The 18,975-nt window shown below is 39.1% G+C and overlaps 1 protein-coding gene across 3 annotated transcripts in view; it reads left to right on the top strand.

The window, feature by feature from the left end:
• The window catches only part of LOC106035653 (chondroitin sulfate proteoglycan 4-like), a 37,967-nt gene extending 20,758 nt beyond the window's left edge, over positions 1-17,209 (top strand). For all 3 annotated transcript variants that reach the window (XM_048049412.2, XM_066988029.1, XM_013180586.3), the window contains exons 7-10: positions 3,458-3,589; positions 7,676-7,848; positions 10,849-11,032; positions 11,559-17,209. In XM_048049412.2, the coding sequence (XP_047905369.1) occupies positions 3,458-3,589; positions 7,676-7,848; positions 10,849-11,032; positions 11,559-13,612 (2,543 nt within the window). In that variant the 3' untranslated portion in view covers positions 13,613-17,209. The remainder of the gene's footprint in view (positions 1-3,457; positions 3,590-7,675; positions 7,849-10,848; positions 11,033-11,558) is intronic.
• The last annotated feature ends 1,766 nt before the right edge of the window (positions 17,210-18,975 follow it).

Here is an 18,975-nt window from a genome sequence, read left to right as displayed (position 1 = left end):
AACCTAGACAGGAAGTGTCTCATACACTTAAACGTATGCTCACCAAGAAAGCCTGGTGTTCTGTTGGAAGAAGTACTAGTGGTTCAGTTGGTAGCAGTCTTCTCACTGAACCCTTTGTCTGCACTAAGGGAACATCACCATGCAGCTTTCAGAGATATAAAATCAATGTTTTTGACCATTGTCATTGAGAATCATGTGATTTTTTTATATTTTTATTTTTGACTTGGTGCACTGCTGAGTTATTCATGGACTGGTAGTCTCTCAGATACATGTCACAGTACCCTCATGTTCCTAAGGAGCTCAAGGCAATAAAGTCATGGCTCACCGAGGTAATGTGAACCTCCCTTCACTCTGTGAATGAAATCAGCTTTAACCATTGACTCTTTTACGCCAGTGGTAAGAGCTAGAGATTGGGTAATTTATGCCGCTGCTACAGAAAGAATGTGTGGACCGTATGAAAGAAGTCAGAGTAGCCTGGATCCTTAAGTGGCAGGCAGTGCTTAGAAGCTGCAGGAATGAACATCCCAGGGGGGTTCCAGTCTGAGGAACACATGGGGCTTTTATGAGGCAGTAGCTGCTATTCTCCTGGCCCAGCTCTATTACTGTATTGTACCAGCTGGAAGGAGGAGAAAGGAGGTGCTAGAGAAGGAATAAACCTTTCTGCTGTGGGCAAGGAGATGTGGGCAAGAGGTCCAGAACTGCCTCACCAGCCCTCGGGTGAGCTGGAATTACCTCCAGGGCTCCCTTGGGTCCCGCAGTCACTTTCAGGTCTGTGTTGTGGCTCCATGAGGCTTGCTGCAGGTTAAAGTGCTCTGAAGTGCTCTTCCAGTGCAGTATCTTGCTGAGTGCATATGTGTTGTTGAGGTTGCTTTACAAGCAGCTGTTGGTGAGCTGTTACTATCCTACTCAAATAATTTGGTCAGGAGATGAAAGGTCAAGAACATAGCAAAAGTGAGCCAAGCTGTTTATGTTGTTCCAAGAGAGGCTTTGATATGTAAAAACCTCAGTGGTGGTAGGAAGATGGTAGCCTGAGTGTGAGGAAATGAATTCACTCTGTGTTCCAGAAAGGGTGAATGCACATCTGTAGCCTTAGGAAGTGAATCTTGATTAACAAAAGTAAAAACAATAGCAAATTTCATTTTTCAGTGAGTGGGAGTGTGGGATGTACAGTAAATTTGAAATGTAAAATTTCCCAGGTCATGCATCAGCTCTTGCAGCTGCTCTGGCAGCATCATCACCTTCAGTGTTTCAGAAAGCACTCTTGACATTTCGCTTCTTTTCCTTCCTCAGTCTGCAATTTTCTTTCCTCCTTCAACCTGGACTGTTGTTGTAAGTGTGCTTGCTATGCTAATCTTATTCCCAGCCATGTCCTGGAGCCTTCCCTTACCTGTTGGTGTCACGATGCTTCTTAACCTCCTTTTCAGCTGCTCTGTCCCTCACCTTCAGTCTTCTGTTGCCTATGAGCTTCCTTGGCTCCTCCTTGGCCCATTTCATGTTCTCCACAGCCTGGCTTCTACTTTTCCTACTCACTGTGAGCCTTTCCAAGGGGAAGAGCAGCAGCATCTCGGTTGACTGGCTCTTCAACCCACTGGCATTGCTTGCTCCAGCTGTCAGAGGGCTTTTTTAACTGTACATGGCACTGACTCTCTATCCTCAGGGTCTTTTACAGTACAAAAGAAAGATTGCTTTTATGCCTTTAACATTAGTCTTCATAAATTTTTCCCTTCATCTTTGCTGCCTTGTGAATTACATTAAGCTGCTTATTGTCTTCTGTGAGTTTCAAATCTGCCCCTTTGTTCTTAGGTTTTCCCCTTAAATCTTTTGCTTGCTATTGCATAATGCAGAACCAGATCATACCTTTCCTTTTCTGTACCACTCTTTCAGTGTGAGAATGCCTTCCCTTTTCCACCCTTGCTTCCCTCCAGGGTGATCCCATCCAGCTTTTGCAGTTTGGGGTCAGCCCTTAAACCCTGCCGCTGTTTTTTCTTAGGGCAGAACTGAACTGACCTCTTGTGAGTTCTGAAGCCTCAGTGTCTTCTCAGTGCAGTTTTTACAACACTCATTCTGGTGTCCTTTTTATCACCTCTGATCAGATATCCCTTTAAAAATTAATTGTGTTAAAACAATACATGCTCCGCCCTAGCAGCAGGATTTAGTTCTCTTCCTGACTCTGTCAATGACAAAATGTCTGATTGTGTCAATCAGACAGTTGCTCTACATTAGCCAAAAAAACAAGTGAAGCTGAGTAAGCCTTTTTCGACCAACTTGAGGCAATTAGTAGACTCTTAAGTGCCTCTTTAAATGTGCAACTGCTTGTACATTTTTATAAGAAGAAAACATTAGAGAATAAAGACTTTAAAAATAAGAAAACGATATGGCATGATTTTTCAGAGCTGCTTTGGTGCCTGGCTGAATATAAGAGCATTGCCTAGGGGAGTTGTGAACTATAATCTTAGAACCCACATTTGATTCTTCTGATAGGTTAATTTAGAGTTAGGCAAGGAGTTCTGATCTTTAAATTGAAATACGTGGCAACATTTCACTTTCAGGATACATATTCATGTGGCAATATCTCGTAGCTACATTAGGCAAAACAAGCAGGAGGGTAATGGTAACCATTTGCAACTGTTAATATTTTAATTTTTCATTCTCTCTTTCTACCTAATTAAACACTCTGGGCACCGTCAACATAAAGCCAGTCTTAGGAAGCACTATACACCTCAGTAAGTCAGTTTTGAAAGATGCACTTTTACGGGAATCTGCCCAGTCTCCTGGAGGTATTTTGCCATTACTGTGTGCCAAAGTACATATAGGTCCTAAGATTAAAGAAAAAAATGTGCATTTATTATGAGTAAACATAACCTCTGAAATAATTTAAGCTGTGACAACATATCCTATTCAACAAAGCTGAAGGAGAGCAAAGAAACAAAGCAAACAACCTGTGATTTGATCCAGTCCTTTAAATGTAAATTGAGATGAAAGAATATTCTGGTAGTTTTTCTCCCCAAATTACTTTTATGCCAAAAACGACTGCTTAAGTGCTTGGGCCCTTCCTAAGATGTAAAAAGAGGAGAGAATTTGGGAGACAGTGTCTCTCCAAATTTAACTGGGTATTGTGTCTGCTGAGGTCAGTGAGGGAAAAAGGGAAGGGGCACTCTGCTTATTTGTAGCTGTGTTATATATGGCTTTCAGTGTAAGTAATAGCCAGTAGTTCTTCATTGGTGTGCTGTTCTCTGCATTATGAATTTATGTAATTCTAGTTAAGATACAAAATTGCTGATCAAAAACTGCTTTAGAAGGACTAGGGATTTATTCCACTTGTAGCCTACAGCAAAAGGTGTCCAGTGTGCATGTGTTTGGATGAAAAATAGAAAAATAAAAAAATAAATATAAATATAATTAAAAAAAAGAAAATAAGATTAAAAAACAAATAAATTTATGTTTTTGTTATCTACAGGAGCAATGTCTGGAGGCTTCAACTTTCAGGTAACAGACGGCTTGAACTTTGCACCACGACAGATTTTTAGCATCACAGCTCGGACTTTAGTCATTAGTCTTGAAGTGAACAAAGGACTCGGAGTCTTTCCAGGTCTGTGTTTAACACCCTATCATGATTTCGTGCACTTGATAAAATTACATAGGTGACCATGTACAGCTGCACTTGGAAAAAATCTATCTCTGTGTTTTTTAAAAGAACAGTTATGTTGTCTCAAATGTTTTTATTTTACGGTCTTTACATTTTTGATATGCCTGTGTGCTTGGGGTGATGGAATTTGGCAGTAAAATATATAAGCACGGTGTGACAATAAACACTGTCTGCCTAAGCTCTCAACATTCCTCATTCAGATTAAAAGCTCTATATAATATTCATAGAATTAGAGGTGCAAAGTGCTGCTTAGAGTATTCAGGCTGCTTTAGGTGGTTGGGATTTTTGCCTGGCAAAAGCAGTGAAGCTTGTGTCCATTGAACTCTGAATAGCACACTTAAGCTCACCAGGTTTCTAGTTCACTTTCTTACTGTTTGAGCAGAGTTACGGAGAGCAGTGGAGACTCGCTGGTGGAGCAGAGGGTTTGAACAATTTTAATTTGTATTCATGCATTTGCAACAAGCTGTATCAGCAGCTAAGTAGTATGTTTAAAGAAGTTGTACTCCTTCCTGCAGGAGTTGATGAATACGGAGATTCTCACCAGAGCCATATATTGCTTTGCATTAGCAAGAGTAATCCCTCATTGAGTTAGTAATCTAACATTAATTGCAGAATTAAAGGAGAAAGAAAGATTAGCCTTCTCTCAGTAACATCTTGTATCACACTTCATTTTTGTGCTGCCTTCTTTTTTCTCTGAACATTGTTCATACAGCCAGAGGGAGATGGGAAAGCTCTATAGGTACTAATCTGTCTTATTTATTAATTTCATGCAGAAGAGGATCACGTCAGTTTCTAAGACTTCCTGAACATAAACTGCATAAACAAAGGCTTGCAGCAAAAGCTATTTAAACACAGGCAACAAAAAATGAGATTGTAGCAGCATGATCTTCTTCAGTCGATATAAATGAGATTCACATAAATCCACTTAAAAGGCTTATTAATCTGTGATTTCAGTGTGTAAGGTTGCCTCAGGCACAGGGATTTACAGGAATTCCATCTTAAACCAAAGATGATTGTAAGAAAACTGTGCATGATACTTCTATAGAAGGAATAGTTTCTAGATTTTCTGTCCATTCTCCAGCTTGGAAGATAACAGTACTTCCTTCAGCGCTGCAGGCTGTATTTATCCAAGCCTACAGTTTCTGCTGAATTGTTGCTTGCCTACAGTTAGCAGAATTCCCTTAGTGGTTTTAAAAAGTACTACTAGCTTTTGTACCTGTTCTCTTTCTGATATTTTTAAAGACATTCTGGAGCTGGACAGGTTTCAGTGGTACTTGCTCACTGTGGAATGACAATTAAAATGGTGATGGAGCCAGTTGCTTAACTCCCACACATAAAGACAATAGCCAGTGTTTTGCTATATTTTATAGCACTGTGGGAAATGTTAAGAGACAGCTTGAAGAATCTTCCCTCTAGGGAAGTAAAACTTGAGTATTTTCTGAAGAATTTGCCGTGTTTTCATGACTGGGTATAAACTATTTTCTCAAGCATATTGTTTTGCAATTTTATAACAGCATGTACTGCTCTCTTCTTTTGCATTGAATACAGCAGATTTGTTTATATGGTTTAGAGATTTCTTCTGTCCAACAGCAGGTCATCTTATTCAGTGTGCTCAGTAAACAGACTGATAGATACATGAGTTTGTCTTACATACACTAAATAGCTAAAATGTGAAGAATTGCTCTCTTCAGGGAAGCAATTGACTGAAGAAGGAATGAGATGAGTTGTGCCTAGAGAAGAAAAAACATGCAGGTATTCAGAAGCAGAGCTGTCAAGGCCAGTCAGCACACATGATGATCCATAACTATTTAGCAGTGATAGGCAGAATGCTCATACCAGAGTAGTTTCCCAATTGTAAAAGTAGGCAGTAAAAACAGAGGCCAAAATTATTAGGTACTGATAACAGCATTACGCCATTGTGTTCTGCATGTATACATTAGCTTGGCCCTACTCTGTCACCCATCCCCTGTCTTTGATTCTTTCTGCAGAACTTGGGTGGTGTTATTTTGTGATCTCTCTGCTCCTACGTGGGGGAATAGGCAGGCTGTGCTCTCACTTCCCTTTCCTTTACCCAGCCTGCTGGCTGGCAAATAACCGTCTCCTCCCTGTTGAGGTGCTGGACCAGAGCCGAACCACTGCAGGTGCTGGAGAAGGTTTTTCATGTCTCAGGAGAAAAGTGTTCGTCACTCACAGGAGACAGTTATATCTGGGGAGGTTCCCATTTCACAGGAGAGTGTGGGAGACTTCAGTGTCCACGGCCCTGCTTGGTATTTCAGCCTCTGCTGCGCAGTGAAGTCCCTCATGGTCGAGCCGCAGCTCCTGAGAGAGGTCAGGGCTGTTGGGAAGGACCAGGGGCTTTGTGAAAACTTGAAGTAGTTATATCCATCAGTACAGTGTAACCATGTTTGCGATTTACTCTGTCTTAATTTGTTATGGCACTGGGGCCTGATTTGCATAAATGAAGTTATTGAGAAATAACTCTGCAGATACACGTGGTCTGATGAACTTTTGCTCTCTGTTCTACATTCCTGATCACATCTGGTGTAGACTGAACATGTGGACATGCTTCCCTTTCTGCCTGTCACATAGAAGAGGGAGAAGAATAGTAGAGAGAAAAGAAGGGAGACTTCTTGTATTGGATAGTGTGAGAGGATTTTTCAAGCCCTAAGGGACTCCTTCACTTTTCTAAGCAATATGGATACAGAGGGGCAGGGGAAGGTAAAAATGGGAAAACAGCCAGAAGATTTCATTTTGTAATAGCAACTCCGTTTCAAAGCAGATGTGATTTGAGCCAGGGCACAACTATTTGTAAACAGGCAGAATCCTGAGATTATGGGTGGCTTGCAAAACATTTGCATTCTCCAGTTTGCTTACTCAGTCCCTCCTCCAACCTCAGCCCCCCACTCCCCCGCCCCTGAATTTTACAGGAGAAAGATCTTATTTTGGTTTACTCATCTATAAACACTGAGCTTAAGTGGAGATGGATTGATAATGAAAACCTGAAGGATGTGTATTGCTAGTGTCTGAAATTCTGCATTGATACCTATAAAAGCTTGTTGATGAGGAAAAAAAGTGTAAAAAGGGAGGCAGAACTGGGGTCAGGGAGAACAGGACTGTGTGAATCTATTGCTCTTCTAAAAGTATTAGTAAACATCAGATTTAGTTTTCTGAGTGTATATCATCAGGAAACAGTACATCAAAAAATCACTAAACCAGTCTTTTTTTTTTTTTTAATTTTATTCTAGGAAACTATTAGATTTGGTTTTATCACAGCTATGTCAAAAATTGTCGTGGTTTGGCTAAATTCCAGAAAGCTCTTTATAATCTTTAAGTCAGAAGGTACTGGTTAATGCAGTGCTGTGTATTAAAAGGATCCCTCAGTCCTCCATCCATCTTAATAATACTTTATTTCAGGCCATTATTTCTATTGTACAGTGTCCTTCCTATTTGTTTAATTCAGTATTTACTTTTTAAACTTCATTTAATGAAAATTGTCTTTCATATTAATAATGAGTTGTTCAAGTTTCAGATAATAATTTATTTTGGTTTGGGTGCATTCACTAAAAAATTTGCTTTGTTAAGGCTTTTCTCAGCCAAATCACCCAGCCTTCTGTGGGCAACTGGGATTGCTAAATACATCGCCAGTGGTCACTTCAGCTGGAGTTTGAATTCAGTTCTAGACATGTAATACAGGGACAGGGCTTCTTACATGTGCACTACTCCTTGCTTCGGGTTGCCTTTGCAGGAACTAGAATTTAGCAATTACATGTGCTGAAGAGAACTGTACTTTTTCATTGCTGTAAAACAAAGATACTTCATACTGATGTGCTTTTTGATTGAAAACATTGTGGAAGAATTGTGTTATTTGGAAGTAACTGGAAAAAGGGTAAACCTGCTGATCTTACAAAACATTATTAAAATGCTAAATAGAATAACTAGATGAAAGGGTGATTTGTACATATAAAATTTTACCATTTTGTGAAAAATTGCTGTTGCAAATCTAAGGTACTTTTAATTGATGGTTTTTAGGTTCCAGGAAACCTATTTCACAACATGATCTGAAAGCTGTAACCAGTGATGTGACCAATGCAGGAAACAGAACTATAACTTTTATGATTGTAACTTCCCCCAAACTTGGAAGGCTGATCAGAGTAAATTCTGATAATACCACTCAGGAAATCCTCAGTTTTACACAGTCTATGGTAAGCATTTACTTTATACTGGATAGTTCAGTGGTAGATTGTTACTTCAAAGGGCATCCCAATTGCTTTTTCCTTGCCTGGTCCATTTATATCTGTTTAGTAACTGAGCATATGTGACCCATCAGTGCGATTGCCCAGATTTGCTGTGTCATTAAATATCTGGCATGTAGTAATGAATGCAAGAAGAGCCTTTGTTCCCCTCTCTATGGATACTAGCAGAGTCTTGGCAATTTTCACTGTTTTGCTTGTAACGGTATTTTTTGAGAAGAGCTGTTTTGGTGCCGTTAACCGGCAGTCAGAGGTTGGAAGCCCTGACTTTCTGGCAGAAGGAGTAGCCTTGTGCCGTATGAAAAGTCCAAGTAACAGATTCATTTCAGCTGTGCACAGTCCTCATGGGTGTCCCCAGGAGGACTTTTATTGACTTGATTGGCTGTGATATTAAGTGTTTAAAGAATCTTAACTGTGATACAGGGTCCCGTACTTGAATGACTAAAACATGGCAGCTCATGTAACTTGATGGAAAACATTCTTTTGCAACTGAAATGACTTATGTCTGTGTGCTGAGTCTTAATGTAGCTGTGTGCTCTGCGCACTGTAAGTTGTTCTCAGAAAATCTTAGCAAGGGAGATAAAAGGAGCTCGACCATCTGACTTTACAGAAGGAAAAGTTAAGAAACAATTTGGATTTAATCTACGTTTACAGATTTAAAAAGTGACTGTTTGACCTGGTAAATGAAATCATTAGAAAATCTGTTGTTTAGAAATAAAAACTTGACCAACAAGACCAAGAAAAAAGTTGGCATTCTTATTAGTTATTACCAAACTTTGAAACAACCTGACTAATGACACTGTTTTCTTCTGTTCCTAAAATGAATGTTTTTTATGAGCATTAAATGAAACAGTTAAGCATGTCAGACAAGATCTTTCAGCTGGAGTTTTGAAGTTTAAATCTCTTTGCCTACAGATATAGTCTACATATGTTTATTTGATAGTGCCATGTCAGAACATGCCACTTTTTCTCTATAGCTTTAATTCTTACTAATGTGTAGATAACTTTGCTTTGAACTTTGTAAATTGTGTAAGGATCTGAGCTGTAATAATGTGTGTGTGTCTTTTCTCTGTTGGAGGTATTTGTATTGGCCACTTTTCACTTCAAACAAATAGAACTAAGTGATTTATTGCAGGTAAAATTAAGGTATCCTAACCAGCTCACTGTTTGTTCTGGCAGAGAATGAAGAATAAGAGGAAGAAAAAAGATCCAAAATAAACTTTCACTGTCTAGTGTGTTATAGCCACATGAACTTAAATATCAGTGAAAAGATGACAATGATATTGCAAGCATTGTATATTCTCCATTACACAGAGAATAAGAATTTTGATTTCTGTTTGGTAATAAAAGGCTTGTAAATCTGATTTAATCTGAAAATTTTTGAGTTAGTTTTGTTGTTTGGCTTCATTGGCTTCATTCTGTATTGCAGAACTTGGAATTTTACTTCTGAAAAGTAGTATGCAACTAGATTAAAAAAGAATTTATTACTTTTGCTGAGGTGCATCTTCCTTATGTCCAGTGGCTTACTGCCTTGTGGCCAAAAAAAAAAAAAAAAAAAGATAAAATAGAAAAAGAAGCTGAAATCAGTATTGCATTCCAATAAAGTTTTTCTAGAGCAGTTGCCAATACAAGGAAATTAATTGTTCTTTAAATTCAATTGAATAACAGTAGTTCATGAGTTGTTTTTTCTCTCGGACAGTATGTTCTGTGGTAACTTAGAAGTATTTTCATTTTGCAGCAAGCCACAATTTCATCATTACATTTAAAGTCATGTCAGAGGTAAACATGGCGATGCTAACCAATTCCATTTTCTTGTCAGTGCAGATATAAGCATGGACTTGCGACTTAGTAAAAAAAATAGAAAGATTAACAGTTGATAAGTAAACACCACTGAATTGATAGGATGTCATGCCTATTCTTGTCACATTAATTTGCTTTCTCCAAATTGAAGTCCTAGAGGCATGCTTTGGAAGGTTATCTTGAAACAGCACAACATTTTAATACCACTTCTGTATGTTTTGTCCCATAATAACCATTAAGGATTAAATCAGTATAGGGAAAGCATAAACCTGGTGAAGTGCGTGTAGGATTTTATCACATCAGTCTGAATTCTATGGACAGTATGGTCAGATGGTTTTGAAGCTGGTGAGAAAACTTGCTCCTGGAAGCCTGTTTCCCTAGTGAACTTGGAGGGGTCTGTTTCAGTGGTTTCAGGATTAACTCTGTCAGTAGTTACAGATTCTGTAGTGCTAAAGTGCTTCATCCATGATAGCAGCAGGGATTTTTGGATTTCTTTTTCGTAACTTTCAAGCATATGTCATGGGAACATGTGCTAATAAGTTCCTTCAGGTTGTTTGCGAAGCTGTGTAACCCGTGTTACAAGTTGTAGACTTAAAACTGACACCATCTTAGACAGGGATCTCTTTGGCAACTACAAACTAATACAGGCAAGCCAGGTCAGTAGTTGCCTGGGAAGTTGCCAAGGCTTTAATAGGTAGCTGTCTTTTCTCGAGGTCAGAGAAGAATTACCAGGCAAAGCTGGAATCTAGTGAATGAGATATAGCAAATGTTCTAGTCTTGTGGCTCTTCTGAATCCTATTGAAGTTTCAGTGTATGAAGGTATTGATCTTAAACTTCTGGTGTAGTTTCAGCTGATGAGAATCCTAGTATGATAATACTGGCTTTTGCTTTTGGGTCTGAACAGATGAATGGTTATATCTAGCATAAATCTGTTTTTCAAGTATGCTTGTCTGGCAACACTGAGTGTGTTCAAAGAGAGAAATGCAGGATAAAAAAACTTCATAATATAAGCTACATACACAGCCATTGTGTGTGAACTAAGCTACAAAACCCTTTCTTGAACAATGGTCTTGTATTTTTTTTCTCTCCTTACACTTCTGTATTTAAACTTAATCTCCTCATATACCTATTGCTGCCTTTACCCCAAAACAGGTGAATGAAGGTGTGATCATGTATGAGCACTTAGATGCAGAGTCAGCTGGCTGGAGCACAGAAGATTTCTTTACGTTTACTGTCTCCTCTCCACCGTCAGCTCTGGACCTCCAGGTGTTCCATATTGTCATTTCATATGAAATTACCAGGCACGGTCGGAACAGTCGTCTTCTAGCAAATACAGGTAAAGATGCTGTGCTGTTTGGGCCTTCTGATTGTTTGGGATCTGTCAGCATTCCAACAAACAAATGAGAAAAAATGAAAGATAATTTTTCTTTTGTAGCAAATGACTGGAATACTTTCATCACAGAGTGTAGTGTAGATAGTAGTTGCATCACTGCATCTTTAAAAATGCGATTAACCACCTATGTTAGATTCTTCCTACTGCTGTAGTGGGTATCCTCCATTTTGCTGTAATGATAGAGATAATGAAAGAGAGTCATCTGGAGATTTGAGATACTGATATTTCTTTAATCATGCTCTATGATCAATAGAATATGTAATCTCTTACATGCAATTCTATTTTAAGAATAGTGATAATATATTTCTAGCCATGACGTTTGGGAATCAAGGACACCATGAAAGAGAAATATTTGATTCCATAGTCTCTTTTTTGAGCATCATAAATTTTTGAAACAGATTACCTAATTTCTGAAATGTTGCAACTATGAAACAAGCAGTTTCTAAGACTCTCTTTTTCTTTCTACTAGGTACCATAGTCCAGGAAGGAGGTAGAGTGTTAATCAACAAAACAAATTTAGATGCCTCAAATCTGTTGATAAAGCTACCTGAGGTACAGCGCTCCATGTATGAAGTCTGGTATCAAGTCGTATCTTTACCCCTACATGGCGTGATTATTGTCGGAGAAAGAAATGTTACAAAAGAAAAACCTAATTTCTCCCAATACATACTGGACAAATTTGGAATTGTGTATGTGCACGATAATTCTGAATCACTTAGTGACAATTTCACTTTTGCTGTGTGGTTAAACCTAAAGACCAAGTCTGCAACAAAGCCCCAGAGTGAAGTTTTGGAGGAGATATTTAATATCACTGTTGTTCCAGTGAATGACCAAGCTCCAGAACTGAAGACTAAAAGGCTGCACTTGAAAGTCCTGCAGGGAGATGTGTCAGTGCTGGGGTCAGAGAATCTGAAAGTTGAAGACCTAGATAACAACCCAGCTGAGCTTAAATACACCATAGTTAGCAACCCCAATAATGGTTATTTAGCAATGAAGAGCAATCTCAGTGTCTCTATACAAGATTTCACACAAGCTGATGTCGACAATGGTATGGTTTGGTTTGTACAGGATGGCAGTGCTTCCTCTGGCGTGTTTTATTTCAGTGTGACTGATGGTAAACATCGTCCTTTATATAAACTTTTCAGTCTTGAAGTAATACCAATTGCTCTTGTCCTGGTCAACCTTACCAATGTTGCACTTCCACAGGGTCAGACATCTGTCACTATTACTAACGTGCAGCTTTCAGCTGTCTCAAATGGAAAAAGCACTAATATCATGTATGAAATAACTCAGCCTCTAAAGAATGGGCACCTGATGATTGGAAATGAGAAGGTTAGTAAATTTGAGCAGGCAGATTTGTACTCAGGAAGACTGTCTTACCACCTGACAAATCTCACTGTGTTCAAAGAAGTACTGGAGTTTATGATATTCACTGCAGAAAGTAATCTGACAGGACAAGTACTGAACATCACAATGAAGCCTTTAGTGCAAGTTGTATCTGACATGCAGATTTCAAATAAAGCAGTGTATAAATTCAGAAGCAGTGACCTGGATGCTTCTGAACTAGCTAATTTAACAAACAGTAATCCTAGATTTGAAGTGTTGGTGCCCCCATCTCATGGAAGAATTGTAAAAAAAAGGTTTGTGAATGATGCAGAGTTTGAAGATATTCAGACATTCACCCAAGCTGACATCGAGAGAGGTGTTGTGCTTCTTGACATAGATACAAATATGACAGAAGTTGATCTGTTAAATGATTCATTCACATTTATGCTCAGGGCAGATGATGTTCAGCCTGCTGTCGGCCATTTTGAGTATTCCATAGTGCCATATAGTCCTCCACTTGGGCAGGGTTTTACAGCTGAAGTGCCTTTCATAACCAGCACGACCACTTTAAAAATTCACAGTACCTCAAAGGATGATACACCAGTTTCCTCCCATAATGAAGAAACCACAGTAGCACCACAGAAGACCGTCCCAAGCATGTTCCCAGATCAGAATCTCTGGGGAAATCTACACGAGGAAGGTCCATTGCTGAATTTAGCACTGGGAACGAGGGGATCTGCAGAGACTGAGACCACAGATCGGGCTGATGCCAAGAGTCCCAGAGAGCAAGCAGGTGAAAGCAGCAACCCTTGGTACATCATTATCCCCCTGGTCCTGGTTTCTGTGCTACTCATCATTGCTGTTATTTCTGTGTGCATTTTGCTAATGTGTCAGAAGAAAGAGAAGGCAAAACCACTTGTCAAAAATCAAACGGATGTAATCCTCAGTAGTCCAGGTCATTGTCTGGAACGAAGCTTGACTGTACCTACTGTTACGGTGACCCCTCTCTTGAAGGGAGCTGAGCAAAGTACAGCCTCGACACCGATGGCAGTAAGACACGAACAGTTACTTCCTACAGTGGTTGCTTCGACTGTAGAACAGCCTTTGCAAAATACCTGGTTAAACCTTGATCCTGAAATGATCCAGTATTGTCGAAAAACAAACCCAACTTTGAAGCGCAATCAGTACTGGGTGTAGTTCATGGTCAGTTTTGGTCATGCTAATTGAGGTAGAATGGAAAAGAGAGTATACATTATTGACATATAATTTGTTCTTTATTATGCTTATTTATTATAAGTCAAATGATGCACTGTTTGTTAGGTGAAACCCAAATACCTGCGAAATAATAATAAAAATCTTACTGGTTACAGAGGCCATAAAATAAGATTTCCAGTTCACACTTCAGCAAAATTCCCACCTAATTCAGTGCAGAATTGGTCACCGTAGATTTTGAGTGCATCCTGTGTATACAATATTTTTTATTTCCCATGACAGGGGTAAAGTAGAACCTTCTGTTGTGGATTATGTATATTTTAACATAATTATTATTTTGAAGAACTAAGTTTGCTATAAAGATTTTGTGTACTCTCCTGAACTGTCATTTCTATTGTAAGAACTTTCAACTGTTTTTACAAGTAATTGTCAAGGTGCTAATCTCTTTAATGTCATTTTGACCTGGAGGCTGTTCAAAGGCCAGTACTAAAGAAACAAAGCTGTGTTATTTTGCCAAGTGTTCATCCGGGTCAGCAAACTTGAAATCTAGAATTCATCTCAGCAATAATTCTACAGCAGTGGCAGTGGATAAGTGTTCTGGGAAAACATTATGAGGTGTTTTCTTTTTTGTTGTTTGTTTGTTTGTTGCTTTTTTCTTTTTGTTTATTTTGTTTTCCTTATTTGTTGCTGAAATCTAGTCTTTGATGTCTGCAGACTGGTAAAATGCATCCGTGACCTCTAATCTACATGGCAAAAACTATGTATCTGACTGCCTGTCTGCTGAATTATCTTTAGCCTTAGGTTATGTCTGGAAGTACATATCAAGTTTTCTATTCCTGACTAAGGGCGAAATTCTGCCTTCAGTGAAGCAAGCACATCTCTCTCTGGAGTCTGTGAGTTCAGCTAGATGACAGCAGCATCAAGTCCTTTGCTGCACACCAGCATGTGTTGAGGAACTAGAGACAGAAACAATGCTGTGACTAAAAACACTCCCTTCTGAAGTTTTGCAATTTACCCTTCATCTCCTAGAATGTAGATCAAATGTGCCTTATACCCTATGACAAGTACTACCTACTCTAATTTAGCTCTGCTAATAAAATGTGCAATAATTTCTCTGTAAAGGGGATATTTTTATATTTATGGAAATCCAAGCTCAATAGTGATATGCAGTCTCCTGTTAAGGTCCGTTCTTTCTTCCACTGAAAACTGCAAAATTCTTGTTGACTTCAGAGGACAAATTGACCGCTGAACATCTCATCTATTTTTGTACTTTGCTTTACAGCTTCTAATTAGCTTGCCTGTAAAAACACTGTGCTCAGTACCAAGATGTCTCACTGCTGCATTATTATTATTCACACTGGAATGGCATTTTCATTTGAGCCCAAGTACTGCTGGTCTTGCTTTTATGGAGTGAATGTATGGGACTGAACATCCTTGGTGCTATTCATTTCATGGTACATATTTGTTGTTGTTGCTGCTTGATTGTGTTTTTGACATTTATATATTTCAGCTGAGGGAAATTTTCGCCCATGAGGAGGGCCAGACTAAGTCACTGCTTACTGCTGTGTCCCAGGAACAAAACACACGACCAGTGGGGGCAGGCCTTCTAATCTTTCCCTCTGCCACAGGCAGCCTCAGTTGGCGCATTTTGAAGCAGTGCATTGTTCAGAGCCCACTCCCAGGAGAGAGGTCAGTGTCTATGAGAAATATACAGGACACATCTTCAGCTGGTTGAGTTAGTACAGCAAGAGTGAGTAAGGACGTGAACCCTTTATATGCTCAAACTAAAATATATTTGAACCCGAATACACAGTTTTATTTGTGTGTCATTACCATTTTTCCTTGGTGCCATTGTAAGCAGGCTTGAGCTCACCCAGCACTGCCAGTGTAGAAGGCTGGGATGTTGAGATGTCCCAGATGGACTGCTGCAGCCCTGTGTTATAAAACTCTCTATATAGACCTTTTCCACTTTTCCAAAGAAAATCTTTGGGACCTTTAGAAACTCTCAGTCAGAGGGGTGGTACTGTCAGCTATTGAAAGAACACCGCAGCATCCTTTGTGGAGGTGCAGTTGCACATGTCCTGCCATTTCCTGAGACCTCTTCTGCTAGCAGCAAGCAAACAGCAGCTTCCTCCAGATCCCAGCTGTCAGTGGAGCATTTGCAAAACCCTTCTTCCAAAGCCTTTTAGCTGGTAGCAGGAACCCGATCCCTTTGTACCTCCTTCAAGGCTCCACTCCAACAAGGAATAAAGAACTATAATCCAACACTTCCTGGACACTTAAAGAAGCATGTCTAACACTTCTCTACCACTGAGACCTTCCTGTCAACAGCAAAAGAAGTCATACTCCAACACCTACCGTGAGATTAAGTGATGCGTTTCCAATGCGGTACCAAAATAATGCTGCTGGAGTCTGGTGACAAAGTCCTGTGGACCCCTGAAAAACTGAATATAAATATGGAAGTGAAATACGTTGCTAACTATGTATCATTGTAAAGACGAGGAAGCCCAAAGCTGCTGCGTTCATTGTGCAGTGGAGATGTAACATAAGGCTGCTGTAACGATAATGGCAAAAAATGAGATCACAGCATAATATTGAGTGAATCAAAATAACAGCAATGGATTTAGCACTCCAGAACTGAATGGACCTGCTGAATGTCTGTATTTATATGCCCAGAGCAAGAAATTGTACATGAAAAATACTGAAAAGGTTGCAGAATTTGTGCTGGCTCTTTTTTATGTAAGAGTAATGGCCTAAACCATTGTTCTCTAGTTCAGAAAATGCTTTTGCCTGTCAACAGATGTTCAAGTAGATGTTCAGGCAGTATGGAGTTGTATTTTGAGTATTGGCTCAATTTCAAAAGCACTGAGATTTATTTTGTTTTAATTATTAAAAACAATGTAAAGGCCTAATTCATCAGTGAAGTGTGCCAGCAATCAGTTTGCTCTCTCGGTGCTGCTGTGATACAGCGTTGCCATAATACCTGCCATACGTTGGAACATTCTGATGAGAACTCTATATGGAGAAGTATATTGTATCAGTGGTTACTGGGTTTCATATAAAATATTCTATTGCAAATTGTATTTGATCATTACATATCATTTTTACTTTAGTATCCTATCCTGAATCTGTATTAAAAAATTTGAGTGCCTTCATGTAAGCTCTCCCTGTGGACAATACAGAATAGTCTCTGGCAGAGGAGAGTTCATCTTTTTTTTAACGTAGATATTTAATGCAGGTGAGGTGAGCTGTTTTTCTGAGGTGCCCATCTCTTCTTGTCGACTCTAAATGAGTAAGTCTCATCCTCTGTTTCCCAAATAACTATCAATCAAAAAAGTCTGCTGGAAAACAAATGATTTGTACTTATGGATTCCTTTTGTGATTCCAGGAACATAGTTAGTTTATGGTCAAGATCTGGTTTGAATTTTTTGGTTGTTTCCTTAGCCCTGCAGCTGTGTGTTTTATTTCATGAAGATGTGGTTTATGAAGGAATTTCTTACCAAATGGAGTTTTAAACTGCAGCAAAAAAAAAGTGCCTTGAAAATATATATAAAATCAATAAATTGTTTTGTTTATAATCCACACAGTTAGGTTTTCGTGTTTTCTTTGAAGACCTACAAAGTACTGCAACACAAGAAGAGAACAGGATCCCACTGCCGGTAACAGTGTTCTAACGAGCTTTCAGATGTTTCTTTTTTAAATTAGACACGTGCTGAGGTCTGTGTTGTGCTGTGCCCAGCATTGTGCCTCTAACATAATGCACATGGCCGGAAAAAGAGAGAAACTTCATCATGCATCCACCTGGCGGTGTGCAGCACTGGCATGAACATAACATCAAAATTAACACATTCGTTTGAACTGGCTCAAGCAGCACTGTGTTGGGTGTATTTCAGGATTAAATTTTTTTTCTCTTTCAACGCACTTGCTTAGAAGGTCTTAAAATATCTGTTTCTTAAATGTTAATATACTAGTGCTGGCTTGTCTCTCTTTCATAAGGCAGTAGAGAAGCCTCTCATTACCTGTCAGCCATTTGCCTCAGTAGTGCTGAATTACTAAGCTGTTTCAATATTAATTGTGGGCCCAGTGTCTAACCAGATACTGAGAAAACTTAAGCAGCTGGTCTTACGGAATAAACTTGTGTGCATCTTGCTTGGCTGCCTCTCTGGGGAAGATCTGAGCATCTGAACTCACACTGTGAGAGTCCTGGCCCAGTACTAGAGCTGATTATAAATCATTCTTCAAATGTTTTAGGTCAGAAAATGCTGATCAGTTTGAATTCAACAATGAAGAGGCCTGATATTGTTCAAATAAATTTTCTACTCCAGTTATACAAGAGCAGGATTGTTAAACTGGAGGAAGAAGGACAATTTGAACAATTACGTGTTTTAGGTTGATACAATTTTAAACTTAATTTACATTAAAGCTGCCTCCCAACTTCAGGATACTAAATTAAGACATTATTACCCACTTACCACATTAAATGCTTTGTTTGAGCTGTTTCTCATTTTTATTTAATCAGAACTCAGATGGTTTGTGGTTGTTTCTGTAACTTGAGATGAGGAATTTCTTTTTTGAAATGTCAGAAATTTTGGTGGCAGTCGGAGAGCAGCTTCCCCTGCACCATGATGCAGCTCCTTGACTGTCAGCAAACATAGAAATCCATAAGCGCCAGCTACAGCTTTTTCTGCAATAGCCTGTTAAGACCTGAGAGGCCAAATTCAGGAGTGAATCCACTTCAGTGTCCTAAGCTGCAGGCCTACCTTCTGCTTGCACCATTTTTTTTTCAAGTCCACCCTCGTGATGTTATGTTGAAGTACATTCTGTGAATATTTTTAAATGGGCTGAAAATAATTGTCCTGGCATATTCAATGGAAACTCTATTAATTTATCTTCACTTGTTCGAAACAATCATTCCTGCCAGAGCTTGCGTATCCCAAATGCAGTCCCAGAACAAAATGTTCTTTCATTGCAACTGGTGAAATCTATAGTTCCACATCTGTTTGTAGGGAGACTCAGTATGGTGAAATGCTTGCTTTGCACGCTCATTTCCTCAATTCCAGTCTTGCTTCTTAGTTATTTTTGTGGTAATGCTTTTTATGTGCTGGTAACCACTACCTAAACATGAAGTTGTTTGCAGACTGAGGTTTTAGCTGCCTCACATTTTCATGGCTTCACAGAGAGGCGTCAGATCTCATAAATTCATTGGGGAGAAATGAAGATTGAGTTGACTGAGCACTGGTATGGAACGGGACTGAGCGTCAGAGCTTCCTGAAAGAGTAGAGGCAATAGATCCGAATAAATAAGTTCAATTAATAGCAGATGACTGATTAAACTTTATCTTACATATC

The sequence above is a fragment of the Anser cygnoides genome, chromosome Z (genome assembly GCF_040182565.1).
Source record: "Anser cygnoides isolate HZ-2024a breed goose chromosome Z, Taihu_goose_T2T_genome, whole genome shotgun sequence".
NCBI lineage: Eukaryota > Metazoa > Chordata > Aves > Anseriformes > Anatidae > Anser > Anser cygnoides.
Note: the sequence above shows the minus strand (reverse complement) of the source record. Positions and strands in the feature narration are given on the sequence as shown.